This window comes from Budorcas taxicolor, chromosome 12 (assembly GCF_023091745.1).
Source record: "Budorcas taxicolor isolate Tak-1 chromosome 12, Takin1.1, whole genome shotgun sequence".
NCBI classification, from domain to species: Eukaryota; Metazoa; Chordata; class Mammalia; order Artiodactyla; family Bovidae; genus Budorcas; species Budorcas taxicolor.
The window spans coordinates 34,463,816-34,487,229 of NC_068921.1; the positions used below are offsets into that span (position 1 = coordinate 34,463,816).

At 44.7% G+C, this 23,414-nt stretch overlaps 1 protein-coding gene across 1 annotated transcript in view; it reads right to left on the minus strand.

Annotated features, from left to right (window-relative positions):
* TNFRSF19 (TNF receptor superfamily member 19) overlaps positions 1-23,414 on the minus strand; it is a 96,092-nt gene that overhangs the window by 68,129 nt on the left and 4,549 nt on the right. Inside the window, exons 2-3 of the mRNA XM_052650090.1 lie at positions 4,567-4,666; positions 2,338-2,448 (exon numbers count right to left, since the gene is read on the minus strand). Of these exons, the coding sequence (XP_052506050.1) occupies positions 2,338-2,448; positions 4,567-4,632 (177 nt within the window). The 5' untranslated portion in view covers positions 4,633-4,666. The remainder of the gene's footprint in view (positions 1-2,337; positions 2,449-4,566; positions 4,667-23,414) is intronic.

Consider the following 23,414-nt stretch of genomic DNA (forward strand, 5'->3'; position numbering starts at 1 on the left):
CTAATGAAAAACAGTTCTTCTGGCTATCCATGGGAAATTATGAAATATGGAAACTACTATCAGTTAACCTCAGAAGATGAGTTTTTTAAAAAAAACATTGGAGCTGACAGAAACTTCACCTTCATACTCTAGACAAATGATGAAGGTTAGTGAACGGTTTCTTAGAAATGACTTAACTCATCTCTTCAAATCTGTGAGTTTTCATTCAGATTTAAGAGAGATTTGGAAAATGAAGAACTCTGAGGGGTAGAAACACCGCTGCTTTCCTCCCAGGCGTGATTGCATTCTTAACTTTGTCGATAGATCCCAGATATGCAGTCTGCCATTATAAAGGACCTTTTTACAACAGACAGGGATTAAAAAACGTCAGTCAGGGTGCTCCAGTTAACTTGACTTTGCAGAGTTCAAAACTCAGCCAGTTTCTGCCCAGACGGATGGCCCAGGAGGCTGAAAGCCATCGCATATTGAACACCACACCCAGACAGGCCATCCACCGGGAATTACGATCATCGATCACAAATCCATGAGTGACAAGACTCAACTTCAGAGAACAGTGGACTGTAGCGGAAAGGGCTTCTCTTTAAAATCACTTAAAGAGACATTTTTTGTTTCTTTTCTAACAGGAAGATCTTGGTGCATTATTTAGAACGAAATGATACATCAATTGTCCACAACTGGTAACATCTTCAGAAGACCAGTCAATAAAGCAAATGGGTGCATAGCTTCCAAGGTGCTCAGGACAGAGAAAGGCCCCAGAACACCCAAGATGCTGTGTCTACCCTCTTAGAACACAGCTGACTCACAAGCAGTCCTGAAGATGAGTCTATGATGTTCCTGAAAGGAGCTTATACTCAGCATGCTGCTGCTGCTGTCTCTTCAGTCATGTCCAACTCTGTGTGACCCCCTGGACTGTAGTGCACCAGGCTCCTCTGTCCCTGGGATTCTCTAGGCCCAAACACTGGAGTGGGTTGCCATGCCCTCCTCCAGGGGATCTTCCCGACACAGGGATCGAACCTGCATCTCTTACGTCTTTAGCATTGACAGGTGGGTTCTTTACCACTAGCACCACCTGGGAAGTCCATACTCAGCATGGGAAAAATAATAATCACACTGGCATTGTCAAAAGAATGTTCAAAACTCTGGCTTGGAAAACAACTGCTCCCTTGGAGCCTGGTTACTTAACACACTGGACTCTGTTCCTTGACTAGCAATGGTAACCTTCATCTTAAGAAAAAGAAGGCCCCGTAAATAGGAGCATTAACATATTCTGCTATCAGTGCTTTATTTTTAAATCATTAGTAGAATGTTGATTCTTCTTAATTAATGCAAATAAACCTTAATGATTTTTTTTTTTTTCAAGGAGATTGTTTCAGGGCTTCTCTAGTGGCTCAGTGGCAAAGAATTCTCCTGCCAATGCAGGAAACAAGGATTCGATCCCTGATCCAGGAAGATCCAACGTGGTACAGAGCAACAAAGCCACAACTATTGAGCCCAAGTTCTAGAGCCTGGGAGTCGCAACTCCTGAGCCCACGTAGCACGACTGCTGAAGCCTGTGTGCCTACAGTCTGTGGTCTACAACAAGATAAGCCATTGCAGCTGACAGCCTGCACACTGTGACTAGAGAGCAGCCCCGACTCTCCGCACCTCGAGAAAAGCCCAGCGACGAAGACCCAGCACACACAAGAATAAATAAACAAAATTACTTTAGAAAATTATTCTATTGACATATAGTTGATTCACAGTGTTAATGTCTGCTATGTTATGGACTGATTCAGTTTTATACATATATACATTCTCCCTCATGTTCCTTCATTATGGTTTATTGCAGGATATTGAATATCGTTTCCTGTGCTACACAGTGAGACCTTGCTGTTTAATGATTCTATTCTTTTAGCAAAATATGGTAAATGTTAAAGTGTACAGAACTATGACATTTATTGAGTTATGGTTACCAGAAGCGACTTCTTTTGTCTCAGTGAGACAGATGAATCGAACGTATTGAGGAGGGAATTGTGCAATACTTGGCTAAATGATGAAATCATCACCAGTCATCAACTGAGAAAGAATTCAGCTGATAAGAATGCATTAGAAAAAACACCGACGTGGGACTTCCCTGGTGGTCCAGTGGCTGAGAATCCACCTTGCAGTTCAGGGGACCCATGTTCGATCCCACGTGCTGCAGAGCAACTAAACCTGTGCCCCACAGCTACAGAGTTCTCACGCTGCAGCACAAGATCCCGCATGCTGCAGCCAAGACCTGAGGCATCCAAGCAAATAAGCAAATAAGCATAAATAGCAAACACAGGCGTGCAACCATCCCACGCGCCCAGCAGTCACCTTGGACAACTCCATGCCTGGCCCACACTGCTTGCACAGAACACAGCTTCCTGACTGGTCCCTGAATTCCTGCTGTCCACAGTCTCCTGTTTCACAAATCACTTCACATGCCTGAAAAAAATACGTTTCACAAAACATTATCTTAAGGCGAGGTAATTCTGTTTTTCACAAGAAGGGAACAGTATCTTCAGTATTATTGACATAACCACTGAAGGTAAACATTAATTCAGTTTCCACTTTAGGAAGGAAAACCACTTTCTGGAAAAGTCAGCGAAACAATTCAAGCCCGAGTCCTCTCTCTGCTTCTGAACAAGAACTCCCCTTTTCTGGAATCAATCACCATCTTCTTCCTACACATTTGTGAACCCAAGGTAAAAACTGCTAGAAGCTGATCTCTTTTCTAAGTGAGAAGATGACTAAAAGAACAGTTATGCAGAGACCCAGGGTACTTCTTCAACTGGAAAAATTCTGAATTTAAAAATCATATTTTTTGATTTTTAATATAAACATATTCAGCTATAATGAATTGAATAATAAATAAATAAATGGAATATATAGACTGGCCTCAAGAACTCTGCTACTATCTTTTAGACATATCCAACACCCAACTTTGATGCAGAACTTTCCACCTTTTCAATTGAATTACATTTACTTAGAGTCCATCATTCAAAAAATTCTGGCAATATTGAGATCAGTAAAACTCCTGATAATTATGATGATGACAAAAACAGCCAAATCCTCTGCTCTTCAAAGTAAAAAGTGTTACTTTCCTATTGATTGCCATTTTGCCACTTAATTGGGGCCTAACAATATCCTTTTTCTAAAAATTGAAGTATTGGTGATTTTCAATGTTCTGCTAATTGCTGCTGTATAGCAAAGTGACTCAGTCATACGTACATATTTACACATATATATGTATGCATGCACAAATGCTAAGTCGTTTCAGTCGTGTCTGACTCTTTGCAACCCCATTGACTGTAGCCCGCCAAGCTCCTCTGTCCATGGGATTCTCCAGGCAAGAATACTGAAGTGGGCTGCCATACCCTCCTCCAGAAGATCTTCCCAACCCAGGGATCGAACTCACATCTCTTACGTCACTGCATTGGCGGCAGGTTCTTTATCACTATATATGTATATACTTTATTTTTTAATATTTTTTTCCATTATGGTTTATCACAGGATATGAACATAGTTCTCTGTGTTATACAGTAGGACTTTTTGTTTATCCATCTTACATGCAACAGTTTGCATCTGCTAACCCTAACCCCCCATTCCATCCCTCCCCCTTGGCAACTGAAAGTCTGTTCTCTATGTCCTTACAATATACTTTGGCTCACAGCATAGGTCTTAAATGGAAGGACTATCTACTTTGCAAAAACAAAGGTTGTAAGTTATTTTCAAGATACAGACTTTATTTCTTATTTTACCTAAAGACAGTTAAGTTCATCTTATATGCACTCATCCTACAAAAGTATGTATATCTGCTTCTTAATAGCCGGTGTTTCATTAAAAAGTATTGGAATTAATAGAATCTCAGACTGGTGACAACATTCAGTTCAAACTCTCATGCCAAGCAAGGGCCCCCTCAGTAATATTCCTGATGCTAATTCTGTTGCCCTAAATGAAAACTGAGAGCTTCAGGAGGCATGGGCGGAATAGGGACTGGAGTGTGTAATGCTCTTTACACGGAGGTGCATAGAATGGGCTTTAGTGGTGACAGCATGGGCAGTTATTCAGTACAAACTGCCTCCACTTCAAGCAAATATCTACAACAATGTCATCCAACCTCCTTAAATAAAATCCCCGCCTTATCCTCTAGAGCAAGCAGGAGGGAGAATTCAAGGTGGGGTTCAAGATCATAATTTGGGGCTAAAGGTCTAGGAATCACCTCCAGCCTCTCTTAACCACACTTGACAACCAATCTTAGAGGAAAGTGTGAGTCTCTCCAGGAGTCACCTGCCTGTGAGCCCATGAAGCATCATTATCCCGGGGGGCTACAAGTAACGCCATGACTTGATGATCTCATCGAGACTGAAATAAATAAGCGCAATCATTGCCACAAAAGTCAAGACCCAACAGCAACCTCTGACTTATTAATTCAATGCAACAATGATAAAAGGAATTTGAAGGAAAAATTTGAAGATATGGGGGTAAAAATGGGAAATAGATTGAGTACTAGTTCTATGAATTTTCCCCCTACATTCTTATGAAAGTAAACAGCTGACTTACCAAACAGGCTAGTAAAACTACAACCGTGAAAGATTTCTGTTGCCTGAGTAGCACCTTTGAAGCCATTGCTCTTATTAAATGTATTTCTGGTTGAAGAGCTCTAAAAGAGAAGAAGATACAGTTAACGTTAATATGGGAGTGACTGTGCTTTGTATTTACTATGCAGTGCTACCATTTACTATATACACTAGTAAAACATAATACTATTTAGTATGTTAGTAAAACAAAATATTATTTAGGTTTTAAAAAGAGCTCATCTTTTCCAAAGATAGCAGAGATAAATACTAAACAATTCTTTAAAAATTTAGGTTATGAGAACTGAAGCTTTATTAACCTACACAGTACAAAGAAAACACCTCCTGGCTCTGAATTCCTAGGCTACACATGCCTTTATTTTCTTTCTGTCCAAGCCTCTACAGTGTCAACTTCACCCAACAGAAAATTACATTCAAACTTACAGAAACTTCCCATTTCTATGGGTTTAGTCATATAGGATGATACCGTTGATAAAATAACTAACACACGCTAAGCACACAACGCCATTCTTAGCAGAACTCATTTCATCTTCACAACTACCTTAGAAGGTGGATGCTGTCATTATCCCCATTTTAGAGATGAGGAAACTGAGGCTAATTAAGGGCTGAGTCACTTGCCTCGGGTCACATTGGTGGTAAGAGGCAGAGCTGGATGCCAACCCCGGTGGGTGGCTCCAGTGTCCCCATGACAGACACCATGAAATCAACCTGTTCCATTTAATAAAAACTGCATGCTTGTGCCTCAGATCTTGAGCTTCACTAAGAAGCAAGAACAACTAACATCTGGCATTTGTGAACTCTTCCCCAAACCAGTACAGCGCAAATTATCTACCAGCAGAAAAATGAGCATTTATTAAAAAAAAAAACTAAAAATCATTTATAAGTGATGAATTGGAGGCACTACCCTGACACTTCAAGAAGAACAAACAAATTAAGCCTCTTTCTCTTTCCCAAATGTAGAGACAAGTGTGTTTTGTTTTGTTTTTACAGACTCATGCAATGTCAAGAGAAGAGATTTATCTGAACATTTTTAAAAAGTAAAGACTCATCTGTTCCTTCCACCAATCAGGCAGAGGAACAGTGGTTCAGTTTCTAACAAGAACTCAGAGCAGATAGCCTGACTACTTGGAAAGAAACCAGAGCAAAAATCAAACAGCTCAAGAAAAACAGCAACAGTAACAACAAAGGAAGCAGGCTGAGCTGAGCAGGCTGCCGTCCCAACTGTGGACCAAACAGCCAGCCGGGGGCACCCCACTCCCGCCAGGAGACTGTCCAGGTGGTCATCCCGGCTGCCCGTGCAGCTCCAAACATCGGGCAACAAAAAGTCATTTTTAAATTTGGTTGAGTGAATAACCCATTTTGAGTGAATTCAAACAGCTCTTTTTTTTCTTTTCCCGCTTCTTGATCATAGCTTTCCCCACCCCCCCTGCATATCTCAAAATCATCCAGCAATTACCCAACCATGCAACCTGCTGCTGTGTAGACACAGGATAGGGGTCAGAAGATAACATCACATTCCCTGAATGGTATGCTTCAGGCTGTCTCTTTCCCAGCAAGGCCCTCAATTTGTTTTAAGATAAAAAGCACAAAACCTATGTGGAATTAAACTAACACAGAAAAGAGGTTATAAATACCAAAGTATATATAGAACACAAGGAATAAAGAGATTGCTAGGCTCTGTGCATCGTTGTTATTGTTCAGTGGCCAAGTCGTGTCTGACTCTTTGCAACCCCATGGACCAATGCATACCAAGCTTCCCTGTCCTTGACTATCTCTCGGAGTTTGCTCAAACTCATGTCCATTGAGTCAGTGATGCCATCCAACCATCTCATTCTCTGTCATCCCCTTCTTCTAGAGTCTGGGAATAATCAGTCTACAGTTGAGCATCTCGTTAGGACAGATAACTCTACTGGGGCATGGTGCTAATTACTGTGGAAGGCAGAAAAAACATGCAGCATCTTCTTGTAAAGACAACTGACGACACACACCTCAAGCTAGAAGTCAAGGCAATACGATTCTGACTTCACAAGACACACCCATTTTATGTACGAAAATAAATATGCCAAAATATTATCAATGGTTTAGGTTTATACTGTGGCAATCTGGGGGGATTTTTTACCCTTTTTATCCTGAAGATTCTTTGTAGCATAAATATTTCATTAATAATGAAACAAATACATGTATAGTGCTTTGGGGGCCAAAAATGTAAGTAACATGATCCTTCTTAAAAGTGTATAAATTAAAAGAGGTGATGAGATAAAAACCATACATATACTACCCAAAAAGGAGGACACTGAACAAAGTACTATGATTTTTGCATCACAAAAATTTTTTAGATGATAAGGTAGACAAAAATTAATGAAACTAGACCCAATGTGCTGATTTGTATTGGGTTAGCCAAAAAGTTCGGGCTTCCCGTGTGGCTCAGCAGGTAAAGAATTTTCTTGCAATATGGGAGACCTGGGTTTGATCTCTGGGTTGGAAAGATCCCCTGGTGAAGGGAAAGGCTACCCATTCCAGTATTCTGGCCTGGAGAATTTCATGGCCTATACAGTCCATGGGGTCGCAAAGAGTCGGACACGACTGAGCAACTTTCACTTTCACTCTTCTCTTTCAGCCAAAAAGTTCATTCAGGTTTTCCCGTAAGATGTTATGGGAACTTCCTGGCCAGCCCAAAATATTATCTTCCCAACACACACTAAACTGAGTAGTTTAAATGGGAAATACAAAAGGAGCACTGCCACGCCTACATTTCCAGGGCACCCAGGGCAAAGTGCCTGCTAATTACCTTCTAAACTCCTTGGCCAGACACCTATGCCCTTTTCATCTGCCCGCTGGCCTAGAGGTCTCATCACTGGTCCCTGCCCACGCTGCCCGCCCAGCTCAACCACACCCTGACATCCACCCTTCAGCTGCAAGCCCGTGATTTTGCTCCTCTGGGTCTGGAGAGCCCTTCTCCTTCTGAGTCCCTCCAAGAGCCAGCTCAGCAACCACTCTGCTGAATGCTGTCCACAGTCAAGCAGAGGGAAGAGCGCGACTCTCGTTGGCCCCACAGCCCTTTCCACATTCAGGGATAAGACCCACAACACTGCACGGCAGGTCCACTCCCCAGACGACACGGTCCTTCACAGCAGGGACCACACCTGGGACTCTGTTCCTAGCGTCAGGCGCACCAGGGTGCTCAGTGAACATGTGCGGAATTAAGTGGATGAGGAAGCACAAAACAATGACAAACACTTCGTGGAAAACACCTGAGATTTAGTTGCGGGTAACAGATCTAATTCTTCTGTGGTGCACAGGGTAAACATTTTTTGTTTCAGACAAATATACAAATACATGTGAAATCTTACTACCTGCTCAAGGCCTTCAGTACATTAGACAGCACGCTCTGTCACTTCATATGTATCCGACTCTTTGTGACACCATGGACTGTGGCCCGCCAGGCTCCTCTGTCCATGGGATTCTCCTGGCAAGAGCACTGGAGCAGGTTGCCATGCCCTCCTCCAGGGGATCTTCCTGACCCAGGGACTGAACCTGAGTCCCCTGCGTCTCCTGCCCTGCAGGCAGATTCTTTACCTGCTGAGCCATCAGGGAAGCGCACATTAGATCAGGAGACAGGATTAAATGACACTCAGTTCAGTTCAGTCGCTCAGTCGTGTCCGACTCTTTGTGACCCCATGAATCGCAGCACGCCAGGCCTCCCTGTCCATCACCAACTCCTGGAGTTCACTCAGTCTCACGTCCATCAAGTCAGTGATGCCATACAGCCATCTCATCCTCTGTTATCCCCTTCTCCTCCTGCCACCAATCCCTCCCAGCATCAGTCTTTTCCAACGAGTCAACTCTTCGCATGAGGTGGCCAAAGTACTGGAGTTTCAGCTTTAGCATCATTCCTTCCAAAGAAATCCCAGGGCTGATCTCCTTCAGAATGGACTAGTGACATATTTTTAAACATCTTAATTTACTTTAAAAATGCAAGCAGTCATTCACAGAAGATTTCTTAAACTGGGAACTAAAATGTGCCAATGAACTATGTCACTTCTCTTTTCTGTGGCTTCTCTTTTAACCAGGCTTTTTATACCAAGAGGCTGAGAAGTAGTTTAGGCTTGGGCAGACTATCTAGGGAGTGGCTATGATGATATAAAGGCCAAATTCAAATAGTCTTCTGCAGGTAAACCCAGATATACCCATTTGAATGTGGAGTTCCAAAGAATAGCAAGGAGAGATAAGAAAGCCTTCCTCAGAGATCAGTGCAAACAAATAGAGGAAAACAATAGAATGGGGAAAACTAGAGATCACTTAAAGAAAATTAGAGATACCAAGGGAACATTTGATGCAAAGATGGGCACAATAAAGGACAGAAATGGCATGGACTTAACAGAAGCACAAGTTATTAAGAAGAGATGGCAACAATACACAGAAGAACTGTACAAAAAGATTTTCATGACCCAGATAATCACGATGCTGTGATCACTCACCTAGAGCCAGACATCCTGGAACACGAAGTAGGCCTTAGGAGGCATCACTACGAACAAAGCTAGTGAAGGTGATGGAATTCCAGCTGAGAAAAGTGCTGCACTCAATATGCCAGCAAATTTGGAAAACTCAGCAGTGACAACAAGACTGGAAAAGGTCTGTTTTCAGTCCAATCCCAAAGAAAGGCAATGCCAAAGAATGCTCAAACTACCGCACAATTGCACTCATCTCACATGCTAGCAAAGTAAAGCTCAAAAGCCTCCAAACCAGGCTTCAACAGTACATGAACTGTGAACTTCCAGATGTTCAAGCTGGATTTAGCAAAGATAGAGGAACCACAGATCAAAATGCCAACGTCCGCGGGATCATCAAAAAAGCAAGAAAGTTCCAGAAAAACGTCTACTTCTGCTTTAATGACTATGCCAAAGCTTTTGACTGTGTGGATCACAACCGTGAACTTCCAGATGTTCAAGCTGGTTTTAGAAACGGCAAAGGAACCAGAGACCAAATTGCCAACATCCGCTGGGTCATCAAAAAAGCAAGAAAGTTCCAGAAAAACGTCTACTTCTGCTTTAATGACTATGCCAAAGCCTTGACTGTCTGGACCACAACAAACTGGAAAATTCTGAAAGAGATGGGAATACCAGACCACCTGACCTGCCTCCTGAGAAATCTGTATGCAGGTCAAGAAGCAACAGTTAGAACTGGACATGGAACAACAGACTGGTTCCAAATCGGGAAAGGAGTAGGTCAAGGCTGTATATTGTCACCCTGCTTGTTTAACTTACATGCAGAGTACATCATGAGAAATGCTGGGCTGGATGAAGTATACGCTGGAATCAAGATTGCTGGGAGAAATATCAATCACCTCAGATATGCAGATGACACCACCCTTATGGCAGAAAGTGAAGAAGAAATAAAGAGCCTCTTGAAAGTGAAAGAGGAGAGTGAAAAAGTTGGCTTAAAATTCAACTTTCAGAAAACTAAGATCATGGCATTCGGTCCCATCACTTCATGGCAAATAGATGGGGAAACAATGGAAATAATGAGAAACTTTATTTATTTATTTTTTGGCTCCAAAATCACTGCAGATGGTGATTGCAGCCATGAAATTAAAAGATGCTTGCTCCTTGGAAGAAAACCTATGACCAACCTAGACAGCAAATTAAAAAGCAGAGACATTACTTTGCCGACAAAGTTCCATCTAGTCAAAGCTATGGCTTTTCCAGTAGTCATGTATGGATGTGAGAGCTGGACTCTAAAGAAAGCTGAGTGCCAAAGAATTGATGATTTTGAACTGTGGTGTTGGAGAAGATTCTTGAGAATCTCTTGAACTGCAAGGAGATCTAACCAGTCCATCCTAAAGGAAATCAGTCCTGTATATTCACTGGAAGGAATGATGCTGAAGCTGAAACTCCAATACTTTGACCAACTGATGGGAAGAACTGACTCACTGGAAAAGACCCTGATGCAGGGAAAGATTGAAGACAGGAGGAGAAGGGGATGACAGAGGATGAGATGGTTGGATGGCATCACCAACTTGATGGACATGAGTTTGAGTAAGCGCTGGGAGTTGGTGATGGACAGGGAAGCCTGATGTGCTGCAGTCCATGGGGTCGTGAAGAGTCAGACACGACTGAGTGACTGAACGGAACTAAGGAAAACTCACCAGAATTGAAAATAGCCTGCGGGTAATTGGGAATGGTCAGGAGAAAATGAAGCCAGGATCCCTGGGTTCTCAGCAAAGTCACTCTGAGATCACACATCTGTAGAGACAAAAACCCCTTTCTGTGGGGTGTGGGAGGGTTTGCTGAGATAATGCAGGGACACGGCACAGCTGACGGCCTGGAATGAGTAAGGGCTTAAAGGATGATGGCTGCTGAGGTTGCCATGGTTTTTGTTGCCCTTGGGAGCATCACTAACTAACTGTGGACCTGACCTGAGTCTCCTCTTCTCTGAACTGGGTGCAGTGACAGGACTGCCTCCAGAATGGCTGTGAGCAATAAGTAAGCCTGACTGCTCTGAGATGTGACTGTTCCTGGCACATAATAAGTGCTCAATACAGGTCAGCAATGGATGCTGACAATATTGGGCCTCCCAGTTGGATCAGTGGTAAAGAACCTGCTTGCCAATGCCAGAGATGCAGGAGACCCAGGTTCGATCCCTGGCTTGGGAAGATCCCCTGGAGGAGGGCATGGCAACCCACTCCAGTATTCTTACCTGGAGAATCTCCAAGGACAGAGGAGCCTGATAGGTTATTCTCCATGGGGTCACAAAGAATTAGACAAGGCTGACGCTATTAAGAAGAGGTGGCAAGAATACATGGAAGAACTGTACAAAAAAGATCTTCACGACCCAGATAATCATGATGGTGTGATCACTCACCTAGAGCCAGACATCCTGGAATGTGAAGTCAAGTGGGCCTTAGAAAGCATCACTACGAACAAAGCTAGTGGAGGTGATGGAATTCCAGTTGAGCTGTTTCAAATCAGCCAGACATCCTGGAATGTGAAGTCAAGTGGGCCTTAGAAAGCATCACTACCAACAAAGCCTGTGGAGGTGATGGAATTCCAGTTGAGCTATTTCAAATCCTGAAAGATGATGCTATGAAAGTGCTGCACTCAATATGCCAGCAAATTTGGAAAACTCAGCAGTGGCCACAGGACTGGAAAAGGTCAGTTTTCATTCCAATTCCAAAGAAAGGCAATGCCAAAGAATGCTCAAACTATCACACAATTGTACTCATCTCACACGCTAGTAAAGTAATGCTCAAAATTCTCCAAGCCAGGCTTCAAAATGTGTGAACCGTGAACTTCCAGATGTTCAAGCTGGTTTTAGAAACGGCAAAGGAACCAGAGATCAAATTGCCAACATCTGCTGGATCATGGAAAAAGCAAGAGAGTTCCAGAAAAACATCTATTTCTGCTTTATTGACTATGCCAAAGCCTTTGACTGTGTGGATTACAATAAACTGTGGAAAATTCTGAAAGAGACGGGAATACCGGACCACCTGACCTGCCTCTTGAGAAATCTGTGTGCAGGTCAGGAAGCAACAGTTAGAACTGGACATGGAACAACAGACTGGTTCCAAATAGGAAAAGGAGTACATCAAGGCTGTATATTATCACCCTGCTTATTTAACTTCTATGCAGAGTACATCATGAGAAACGTTGGGCTGGAAGAAACACAAGCTGGAATCAAGATTGCTGGGAGAAATATCAATAACCTCAGATATGCAGATGACACCACCCTTATGGCAGAAAGTGAAGAGGAGTTAACAAGCCTCTTGATGAAAGTGAAAGAGGAGAGTGAAAAACTTGGCTTAAAGCTCAACATTCATAAAACTAAGGTCATGGCATTCGGTCCCATCACTTCATGGGAAATAGATGGGGAAATAGTGGAAACAGTGTCCAACTTTATTTGTTTGGGCTCCAAAATCACTGCAGATGGTGATTGCAGCCATGAAATTAAAAGATGTTTACTCCTTGGAAGGAAAGTTATGACCAACCTAGATAGCATATTCAAAAGCAGAGGCATTACTTTGGCAACAAAGGTCCATCTAGTCAAGGCTATGGCTTTTCCAGTGGTCATGTGTGGATGTGAGAGTTGGACTGTGAAGAAAGCTGAGTGCCAAACAATTGATGCTTTTGAACTGTTGTGTTGGAGAAGACTCTTGAGAGTCGCTTGGACTGCAAGGAAATCCAAACAGTCCATTCTAAAGGAGATCAGCCCTGGGATTTCTTTGGAAGGAATGATGCTAAAGCTGAAACTCCAGTACATTGGCCACCTCATGCGAAGAGTTGACTCTGTGGAAAAGACTGATGCTGGGAGGGATTGGGGGCAGGAAGAGAAGGGGACGACAGAGGATGAGATGGCTGGATGGCATCACCGACCCGATGGACGTGAGTTTGAGTGAACTCCGGGAGTTGGTGATGGACAGGGAGGCCTGGAGTGCTGCAATTCATGGGGTCGCAAAGAGTCGGACACAACTGAGCGACTGAACTGAACTCAACTGAACTGAAGCTACTTAGCATGAACACACCCTGCCTTTGTTCATGATATTACCCTTGAGGAGCAACGGTCCAGTGTATTGACAGTGCCTGAAGGCTGCAACCTGCTGGACAAATGTGGGACACCCATATGGTCATGATCCTCCAGGCAGCATTTCAGACCTCTGGACCTGAGGCTGCAGAGGGTGTTTGAAGACTGAGAACAGGGCTAGTGAACTAGGCATTCACAGCATCGAGGATCATGCCGGTGCTCTGGAAAAAGGCCAGCTTCTTTCCTTACTGCCTACCCTCTACACAAGGTGTTTATCCCCATACAAGGGAGGACACTAAGACCCAAAGGGCACATGGACTAGAAATGGTGGAAACCAAAGAAAACTCACTCCTGGTGACCCCAAGGCAGGGCTCTGGGTGCTCTGCCAGGCTGACGAAGGGTTGTACCCACCCCAGTGAGTATCTTAGACCCTTCCACTTAGCTCGACCACCAAACTGGTCGATACTGCAAAGCTGTACAACCACCTAAATAATGTGTTCAACAGTGCAGCCCTTCATCCCGCCAGCTCTGATGGAACAGCTATGAGTGCCTCCAAGGAGGAGGAGCCACCTGAGGGAGGGCGCGGTAAAGGGGCACTTGGCCCGAGCTCCTGGTGGAGCAGAGCAGCTGAACCTCTTCAGACTGTCTGACCAAGAACTATTCAGAAATAAACCATTCAGTCGGTGGAGTGTTCTAAGCGTGACCTTGAATTTCCTGGAATAAAATGAAATCACTTATGAAATGTGTTGGCATTCATAAAAAAAGAAGGAAAATTTAATGGAATAACAAGCATGTAAGTAATTATGTTTAAAATAAAAATAAGGCAATAAAAAGGTATTTACTGAAATTGCTTTTAACTTCTGGGTCTGGCCCAGGTAAAGAAACACTTTTTATAGATGCCAGCATTCTGTCTATCTGGGGAAGGACCTGACAAGCACAGAATACACACATTATGAGATTATGGACAATGAGTCTGGGCTTCCCTGGTAGCTCAGAAGTAAAGAATCCGCCTGCCAATGCAGGAGGCGTTGGTTTGATCCCTGGGCCAGGAAGATCCCCTGGAGAAAGAAATGGCAACCCACTCCAATATTCTTGCCTGGGAAATCAATCCCATGGACAGAGGAGCTGGGCGGGCTGCAGTCCTGGGGTCGCAAAGAGTCAGACACAGCTTAGCAACTAAACAACAATGGGCCCACAGGGGCTTTCCTATTTTGCCTCAGCGTCCAGACAACCCACATCAACTAACAGTCTGGTGCCTGTTTTTCCAAAATGTGTGCAGAGAAACCAGCCGCGGCAATCAGAAGACCAAAGATGCCTGGTGTACAGGAATCCAGGCATGTGGGATTACTGTCTCACCATCTCTCTTCAACAACAGCAAGCAGGTGTCAAGAGAACCAGGCAAGCAAAAATGAAGAGCCCAGAGCACAGAGCTGGCAAACACTTCTCGGCGGCAGAGAAAGTGCCTGCTTATCAGATCAAGCTGCTCAGCCTGCTCATTTGAACGAACGTTAACTAACATGGAGGCCACCTAACTGCCAGCCCCTGGAGAAGGTAAATCCAACAGGTGGGGAAATGAAAGGCATCCTCCTCCCCTTGCTGATCCAGATCCTGAAGACCTGGGCTGGTGCATATGTCACTGGGCAGAGCTCAGGGTTTCCGGGAGTGGCTGGGAGCGGCAGCCCCAGGCTTCCCCAGTCCGAGCTGGGCAGACCCACTGGATCTGAACCACGGGGCTGCTCCAATCTGCAGGTCCCTCCAGACGCCCTCGCTTCTGCCCCCAGGCTCTCCTGCACACGGGGCCTCACCTACCATGCCTTCCCCGGATCTGCCATACTGGGTCTCCCTAAACCTAGTGTGGGCACCCTCCCTTGGGCTCCTGCAGCACCCTGGGTGTCCTGCCAACCCACAGGGTGATCGTCCAGTTTCTTCTCTCTCTCTGTCGCCCTTGAATTGCATCTAGTCAGGATGCATAGCTTCCTTCTGTCACTATAGCACTTAATTTTAAAGATCAGTTTTCATATTAAAAATGAAAGACTTTTCCTGAAAATGGAAAGCCTGACATCCACAAGCCCCATGTCAAGGTGACCCAAGCTCCAGCTGAGCAGCTGCCATCCCACCCGCTGAGGAATTCGGGAGTTGGGGGATACGGTCCCCACCTCCCCTGTTGTCACAACCTTCCGGCATCACCAGCCGAGCAGTTAGAGTTCATCACCAGTTGGGGTTGGCGTATTTGGTGATAAGAATTGTGATTTTGCTCTAGAACTGTAACACTTCCAAAATATGTGCACAATACATGTTGAAGCAATGAAGAAATTCATCAACTAGAAACAGTAAAATGTTAGGGTTGTCATAAGGAGTAAAATAATATAAGGGGAAATGTGTGTGACCGACCACACCTTGAGCTTGAAACGTAAGTGATGGTGGGAGAACACGGTTCAGGTGAGGAGGATGTTTCTGAGTATAGAGCTATAATAATGACAAATATCCCCAAGGAGGAAAAGCTCAAGTGGACCTTTCCAATTTTAACAATTCAGTAACATCTTCAAGAATGGTCCTTATTTTTGATCTTATAAATGACCAAAATATATGAATCCTAGAATAGTTCAAATAATCTAAATAATTTTTTTCTGAGAAAAAGTTGCTTAATTTTCTTTCTTCCCCTTACATTTCAAAGCCATTTGATTTATTATCTGGCATGCAGAGCATGCAACAGGAAAACGTTTTCATCTAGTAAAACTATACATACACTAGGTCATGAAGCCACAACCAACTCATACATTTTTCCAATATGCAATAAGCTGAGATTTTTTTTTAAGAAATTAACATTAACCTGGCAGGCTTACAATTTATAAAATCAGCACTGAAATGATGCCAATGCTACACGTACAGCTTCTTATATTTTAATGGTGGAACACAATCATAAATGGCTGAGAATAATGTCAGTTCCATATGTGAAGAGAATAAAAAATTAATTAGAAATTTAGGCTGCTGCTATTTCCACACATGGCAACAACCTCTAGCTGCTGGCTATTCTGTATCTTCACCTTCAATTTCACTCTATCCTGAAAATTGTTCTTCTTACACAGTAGAATTTGCAGCCCCTTTTGCGGCCTAGAAAGCTCAGGAAAGTATGCGGTAATAAAAATATACATATTGTTGTTGGCTGGGAAGTGGGAATGATTTCCCTTTTCAAGACAAGAAATATTTTCTACTAAAAACTCTACAAGCTTTAAAATGTTCTGTTGCCAAATACAATACTTTCAATTCCTTCAAAGTTCAAAACCATTAGGGGCCACTCACTGTCAGGCTCCTACAATTCTTTTAAACAGAACTTAAACTAGGATAGGTTTTTTGAAAATAATTCTTTTTATTTCTCTGAGTTTTAAATGCTGTCATTTTTGCCTTAGGAAGGCACAGTGTTCTCAAAATGTCTAATAAACTAGCATACTGTAACTGGGTACTCTTCCCCAACTTTACCAATGTTTTTCAATCCTAAAAGACAAATTGAACAATTGTAGCATCAGGGTCTAAGGGGACCCCAAACATCCATACAGTCTATTCTAAGAGAATTGTGCATAACAATGTCTACAACACAGCTGTTTAAATTTTTACTTTAGAAGTCTGGACAGATTCCAAAACCCCTCTCTAGCATGTGCAGAGTTCTCCATTATAAGTGGCCTCCATTCTTTTAGAACTTCCTCATCTTAGAACCATCCGAGCAGACAGAGGGGAAGAGTTGGCTGAATAACATTTAATCTTCAGGTAGACAAGCTCCTCTGGTATATAATTGCTGAGGTTGGCTGTCCTCCTTTTAAAAACCCAGCTCTTAAAACTTCAATTTAAAAGGCACATATTCTGTGATGTGTGGACTACATGATAACCCAATACTGTTTAAACATCTTACTTCTAAATGTAAACAGTTGAGACAGATAAAATACGATGAATGAACTCACTGCTCAGCCAGTAAATCATGAAAGGAAATTGCATTCGTACTGCTTGACTGTTCTTTTTCTTCAGCCAGAAGGTCATTTTAGAAAGGTTATGAACATTTAAGAATCAGCTGCCATGAGACAAACACCTCTCACTGTTAAGCTGTTTCTGCTCTCTTATCACATGAGCAGCTGTCTCTTTATTCAGGGCATATATTTATTCAACCTGTTGTCAACAGACAGAGCATGCTGGCCTTTTCCAGATCTTTAAATGCTTGACTTTAAATACTGATTTATCAGATTTAAGAGGACTTGGCTATTTTCCTTAAAGATCCTATAGTATTTTGTTTGTGCTTTGTTAATTTTTGAATGGCTGATCCAGTTGCAGAAGACTGGGTTAAGCTTGGGTTTGGATGTTTAAATAGGTGAAAAAGGAGAACCAAAGTCTTCTCAGGAGTGTTAGCAGAACTCCGCACTCGGATGTCAAATGTCCCCAAATACCCTGGATTCACATATTAGAGCTACAACTAGTAAATTAAATTAACATACTAATCACAGCATGTAATTATTACATGTACATACAAATACATTCTATGTAAGTTAAACTTCATGATCATCTGAGGTTAAAAAACAAATTTTCTGTTCTTTTAAAAAGCCTCTCAAATGTTAGCAATGTTCTTTATTCAAGTCATCTGGGTAGGAAAGGCACTTTACACTACAATGTCAAGTGCATAAAAAAGTCTTCCTATGTGCTCACCTTCAAATTCAAAATTCAGTCTGGACTCAGAGCCTAAAGACACTCCCATCAAAGGAACAAATAAATTCCATGAATGTCCCAGAAAATGCTAACACAACATCCTAGAGTCAGCACTTAGTATGGAAAAAATTCCAAAAAGAAGACACCTGGCCTCCATAACAAAGTAGACCTCATGAGACACAAGGGTTAAAAAGAAAAACATAGAGCTCACGATAAAGCACCATGTATTCATGCCAAGGGAGTATTTTAAAAATGAAACTGCATTTCTGTGTTTTATATTATTGCCAGAACTTGATAAATATTATGTGAAGAAAAACTCTTTTCAAGCACTGACATCTCTGTGAATGATAACTGTCAAAAACTGTCTTCCAGGGTAGGACTCTATTCTCGCTCCCTCTAGTTATATATCTTTAAATTAGATGATAAAGTGCTTGAAATAAGACGTTTTTAAACTACATGAAAGAAGCATAGCAAACACGCCTAAGGTGAAGCTGTACAACAGAAAACATAGGGAGTAAACCCTGAACTAATGCAATATAATCTTCCCCTTTGCATAGAAGTATCTGATCATGAAATAACAACACATCAAAATTAATTCTTCTGTTTGCCTAAGTCATGTTTAACAGTAACTGTTTCCTTATATAAAGAAATTGTCTTCTATTGTAAACAGTAAAGGAAAACTGTCACTGGAGTAAAAACCACCCATTCATAGTTTGAGTTAAACTATTTCAATTAAAGAAATACCGAACAATGCCTAATGGTCTTGTTTGTATGCAAACTGAGTCCTTTTTTAAATGAAAACAAACAAACAAATAAACAAGTGACATGCATTTCCTACAATGGTAACTGTAGGTGTGACGCATAGCTCTCTACCAACGAAACAGATTGCTGCAGCTGGGTGCTTGCAAACTTTCTCTTCAAGAGGGAATGAGCTACATCTTTATGCCATCGAATGGCAGGAGAGCCCTGACCAAGGCTGCGAGAGCGGCTCTGTGCATCACCGTGCCGGCACCTCCTTCCTCCCGGGCCCTCACACTGTCCGCCGGCCTGCAACCGCTTCCCGCCGGGAGGGCTGCAGCGCCGGGTCCAGGCCGGGCGAACACACACTTGCATGCACACACACCTTCGCCTGCGCGCAGCATTCTGTTGACTAGATCCCTGCACCGAGGGTCAGCGCGCTCGGTCCTGTCACCCACGCGGGCCGGGGGGCGTTGCCCCAGCTCTGGCATCTCCGTGCCCCCCGCCGTCAGCCCTCGCCGGGGGTCGCCTCCGCCGGCCCTGTCCTCTCGACCCTTGCCCTGTGCACCGGCCCCCAGGCTGGAGCCCCTTGCTTCCACCCGCGGTCGCCTCCTCAGCGCGCTTTTCGCGCGGATCCGCCGAGGCGAGGGCTGGGACCGCGGCGTGGCGTGGCCGGGTGGGCTGCGGGCACCTACCTTCCCGGGTCCTTGGAGGCTGCCCCGCAGGTCCAGACGGCGATCGGAGGCTCAGGAGCGCGCGGCACGCGGCGCAGAGCTGGGCCGGGGTCCGCTCCTCACGCGCGCGCCCTGCATTGCCCTCCCCGCGGCCCCGCGCTCCCCGGTAGCCCGGCAACCGCCACCGCCTCCCGGCCCCACCCACCCGGGGCCCCGCCCACCAGGATTCCCGCCCACGTCCCCTCCGGCCCGCAGGCTCCCGGCGGCGCCACCGCTTGCCCTGCCCCGGTCTGAGCCCCGCCCACCCCATGGCCCGCCTACATCGCAGCCACGCCCACCTCTCGGCCCCGCCCATTGCCTGCCCCGCCCACAGCAGAGCCACCGCACACCCCCTGGGCTCCGGGTTGTCCCCACGGGCTCCAGGCTGTCCCCACCGGCCCCGGGCACCTTAGGCCGCAGCTGAGCCGCCCGTGGCCCCCGGGGCTGCGGGAGCTGTTGACTGCATCCCGCAGGCGGGCCTGGGCAGGGCGGAGAGTGTTCATCCGGACCGCCAAGAGCGGGGCTGTGTCACTGCCTGCAGCTAGAGTGGCACCCTCGCGTCCACCTGGACCTGCTTCCAGGCTTCGTGCCTCTGCGCTGCTCGTCACCTACCCCGCGCCCGCCTCTGCGCCAGGAAAGGCTCGGGAAGCCCCGTGACACGAGTGCAGTGGGTCCGGATCACCAGGACCTGGCCACCGGGCTCCTCCCCACTCACAGAGGCTTTTCCCGGCGGGTCCACAGGACACTGGCTTCCAGAGGGCTCGGTGCACCCATAAGCCCAACGCGGTCTGGTCCAAGCTCCCGGGGATCCAGGCCTCCACACGCATCTAGTGAACGGATGGTGTCCAAACTTCACTTTGCACGCTTAAGAAGCAGAGCTGACGGTGCCCACTCCACACCTTTGGTGGACGGAGTAAAAGGACCAAGTACAGAAAAAGTTTTTCTGCAGTAGAATGCTATAGAAATGTATGCAATTATCATCATCTGGCCAGTGAGTAAGTGGACAAACTTCTCTCCAGCCCAAGATGCCACACGTGCGTTGTGTTGGTGCAGAGGAGCGCACTGCTCCCTTTGTTGGCTTTGATTCCCTGGCAAAACTTCACGTTCCTTTGAATGGAAACAAATCCTCTGTTTCCCTTCTGTACCCCAAGGCCCACAGTAGGCTTCAATAAGTGTTTGTAGATTGAATACGTTGCTACAGTTAGTTACCCATACACATGACCCCACACTGAGAATGCCCAGTACAGTACTAGGTGGCTGTGAAAGATACTTTAAAAATATCCTTCCAAGTGTCAACCTCAAGGTTGTCATGGTTGGAATAGAAACTGCAATAATAACTTACTTTTAATAATTTACAAATGATATACCCTATCCTATTTGAGGACTTTCCTGGTGGCGCTATTGGTAAAGAACCTGACTGCCAATGCAGGAGACATAAGCGATGCCAGTTTGATCCCTGGGTCAGGAAAATTCTCTGGAAAAGGGAATGACTACCCACTCCAGTATTCTTGCCTAGAGAATCCCATGGAGAATTCTCCAGGGCTACAGTCCATGGGGTCACAAAGAGCTGGGCACGACTGAAGCGGCTTAGCATGCACGCACACATTATAGGTGAGCCTGCATTTCCCAAACCTACCTGTCAGCTGTGATCTGGAACCACAACACTCCCTGAACTTCACTCACAAGCTCCCTCTTAGATGGAAGTCACCTGTTTGTCTAACTGGACCCCCACCTCCCTGAGGGCACCTCTTATTTTCTTAGTAGCCCAGAGCTTAGGACACAGGGGATCCTCCGTCTACCATCCCTAAGCTGACTTATTGCTGCTTCTTTGTAAGGTCTCATACATTCATCCTTTTCCCTCTTTCTCTCTTTACCCCATCACCTCAACCACAGTGCAGGCCCTCCACACCTTTCACCTGAATGCCCTGCCTTTTCAAACCTCCCTTCCCACTACCCTGTCCAGCCCATCTGTCTTCCTCCTGCCTTATATCATGGTCACTGACCAGTGAAAAGATTTACAAGGATTCTTCACTGTGAAGGATGGCTTCCCCATCCTTTAAATTAGCAGTCAGGGATTTCCATGTTTGGGCTCCACCCACATCTTCAGCCTTATCTTTCCTCTCTCTACACCGACCACTTCATATTCCGGCCAAACTGGTCTGCATGCCTTGCCTCCAGTGTGCCCTGAACTTGCCCTTCCTCTGCTCCCCAAGCTTCCTCTTCATACTCACCTCTCTCCCTCACCTGACTCCTTTGCATGCCAGAAGCCACAGCTCTCACGAGTCTCCCTAAGGTCTGAGGCCTTCTTAAGACAAGGACAGGACTTGCCACATTCTCCCTCCTGCCCTGTTTCTGTGAGTTAGCTTTCTTCCTCAAGGAGTTAAAAGTTCTGCTTTCAAGAAGCGGCATATTTTGCTCAACATATACCTTTGATAGTATTGAACGTTCACATGAATGTTCAGTGTTTTCTGAGAGGAATTTAATCTGCCAGCCCAGGAACTCCTTTGTTTTCTTCTGGCCTCCCTTTCTGCTTGAGACAGTAGCACATTACTTCGTTCAGTCATTTTGCACCATCTCACGTGTGAGTGGCTGAGTTTCCCCTGAGCCCGCTAACTCTCCATGGACAGGTCTGATACACACACACGGCCGCTGGCATTGCACATTCTGGCCTTGGATGCTAAATTGCTGCTCACTAGTTGTATTCCCTTGGAAAAGTTACTTGACCTTCCCAAACTTCTGCTTCTTCAACTGTGAAAGGCGTTCCATTGGTCGTTGTTCAGTAAGATAAGGGATGGAAAGAGCTCAGCCCAGTGTCTGGCACACAGTCAGTGCTCACTAAATGACAGCCTTTTGCAGGCACACAGTGCCAAGCATCAGAGATCTGTGATAACCCAAATGGTGCTTGATAGTGAGGAGCCCTGAACAGCTGCACTGTGGCTATTGAGTGCATTTTACTCTTTTTATTTTAACTTTTTGGCATGTGGGGTCTTAGTTCGTCGACCAGGGATGGAACCCACACTCCCTCAGTGGAAGTGTGGAATCTTAACCACTGGACTGCCAGGGAAGTCCCACATGCATGTGTTCTCAGTCGCTCAATCCGACTCTTTGGGGCCCTGTGGACAGTAGCCCGCAGGATCCTCTCTTCATTCATGGGATTCTCCAGGCATGAGTACTGGAGTGGGTAGCCAATCCCTTCTCCAGGGAATCTTTCCAATCCGGGGACTGAAACTGTATCTCCAGCATTGGCAGAAGGATTCTTTACCGCTGAGCCATCTGGGAAGCCCAGGGAAGTTCCACACTGGTTGTTATTAATGAATTGAAATTTTACTGACAAAGCCAAATTCTTTTTTTTTTTTTTTTTTTGGCTACTGGGGATTGATGGATCTTAGTTCCCTGGGACCAGTGATCAAACCCTGGTCCATGGCAGTGAAAGTCCAGAGTCTTAACCGCTAGACCACTAAGCAATTCCCTGAAAGAGCCAAATTCTTACAAGGATTTTGGTAGAGGTATAGTTTTAAAGATTATGTTAAGAGTTGGCTTTCTGAAGCTAGTTTTAACAATAGCTAGGCTGATTTGAAGTGTATTTGTTTAGAATATGTTCCTAAAAAAGTTGAACCAATGAAGTTAACAAACCTCTTGGGAAAATAGTTTCCATGACAAGCTAGCTCACTGGAATAAAAGTTAATGGAAAACTGCTTGACTTTCAAGTAATTTCCAGCATACAACACTATTTCATGGGGGAAAGGAACAGAATGCAAGTCACATGAGAACTGTGAATTCTGTCTGTTCCTTCACAGTGCCTGGTGCCTAGTAGGTACTCATTAAAAATTTGTTAAATGAATGAGTAAATAGGGGTAAAAATTTCAAAGAGCTACAAAGTTTGCCAAATATAGTTAGGAAAATAAAGGGGAATATAACCAAGACCCAAATATTTAAGTAATTCTCAACACCCATTGCTGACCACTGATGTCAGACCATCTGTGTAGGGCAGGGGCCTGACAGGGAGCAACTTGTCCAAGGTCACACACCAAGTTAATAACAAAGCAAGATCCAAAATCCAGGCTTCCTGACTCCTAATATAATCATCACCATACCAAGAATGCATAAATTAATACATGTGGCTTAGGGCTTCCCTGGTGGCTCAGATGGTAAAGAATCT